The sequence below is a fragment of the Daktulosphaira vitifoliae genome, unplaced genomic scaffold, assembly GCF_025091365.1.
Source record: "Daktulosphaira vitifoliae isolate Bord-2020 unplaced genomic scaffold, ASM2509136v1 Scaffold_3, whole genome shotgun sequence".
Lineage (NCBI taxonomy): Eukaryota > Metazoa > Arthropoda > Insecta > Hemiptera > Phylloxeridae > Daktulosphaira > Daktulosphaira vitifoliae.
The window spans coordinates 18,489,814-18,490,840 of record NW_026099574.1 but is presented as its reverse complement, the minus strand read 5'-3'; the positions used below and the strand labels follow the sequence as shown (position 1 = coordinate 18,490,840).

At 30.5% G+C, this 1,027-nt stretch overlaps 1 protein-coding gene across 1 annotated transcript; it reads right to left on the bottom strand.

Annotated features, from left to right (window-relative positions):
- Positions 1–6: 6 nt before the first annotated feature.
- LOC126900930 (putative inhibitor of apoptosis) lies at positions 7–1,010 on the bottom strand. The gene is made up of 3 exons (XM_050676967.1): positions 703–1,010; positions 421–642; positions 7–270 (listed from the first exon to the last, which is right to left on the bottom strand). The coding sequence occupies exons 1-3, from the start codon at positions 854–856 to the stop codon at positions 89–91; spliced, it is 558 nt and encodes a 185-aa protein (XP_050532924.1). The 5' UTR covers positions 857–1,010; the 3' UTR covers positions 7–88.
- Between the last annotated feature and the right edge of the window lie 17 nt (positions 1,011–1,027).

The following is a 1,027-nucleotide window of genomic DNA, read 5'->3' as shown; positions in this document are numbered from 1 at the left end:
AAAAAAAATTGTTTGTAAAAATAATACATTTATTGTATATCACAAAAATAAATAATTATTTACACATATAAATAAAAAATTTTTAAGATTAATTATTTTCATCCTTTTTTCCACACGCTTTGTCAATAAATATTTTACCTTTATTGAACAAAACCCAAGCGCATTTAGGAGACCATCGTGCATGTTCTGTCCACGGCTCGTCATCATCATCCCAATCTCTTAGTACTTGACTACAGCAAAAACAACACATTCGATCATTTTGACCGTTACCTAAAATTATATTTACTATGAATTAATCAATATAGTATGAATCAGTGTAATTATTAGTATTCATCAACAGATTAAATTATATATAAACGCTTAGTATGTAACTAACATCTTGTTGTAGTCTAATATTATAATAATAAACTATACTATTACCTATATAAAAAAATCCGGCTTCGCAAAGGTATTGTACTTTTTGCATCATTTTTCTTTGACACTTATCAAATGTTGTCATACGAGCGGTATATGTACTAAACAATATATGATTAGGAGTTTTAATTTGATGAAGCATTTCTAGTAAATATTCATTATTTTCGGCTTCCATACTAGAGCTAATTGCAGAGAGTGGAGAACCGTACAAGCCGCAAACATCATACGCTGAAGAGAAAATATTCATAAAACATATAAGAGTAAACACACGCGTACGCTTTGAATTACCTGAACTGTCTCTAAAGAAGAGACATTGAGGACTTTTACGCTTGCGTTCCATCATCGAATCTTTACCTCGCTGCCAACAATCAAATTCGTTTGAGTAAAACATACATCTGACACAATCTCGTTTGCCCGAATAATAGAAACCCGTTTTAGCCATTTGAGTAGGTGTTCAATAGTTTAGTTTCCATCCATCATTGAATGTTATCAGACGACATTCATACATTTCTAGATCACTTAAAGGTACACCGACGGTAATAACCATTATAATTCTTATTACCATTATGGTTATAATGGTATAAATATAGACTTAAATTAACACAATTCCAAC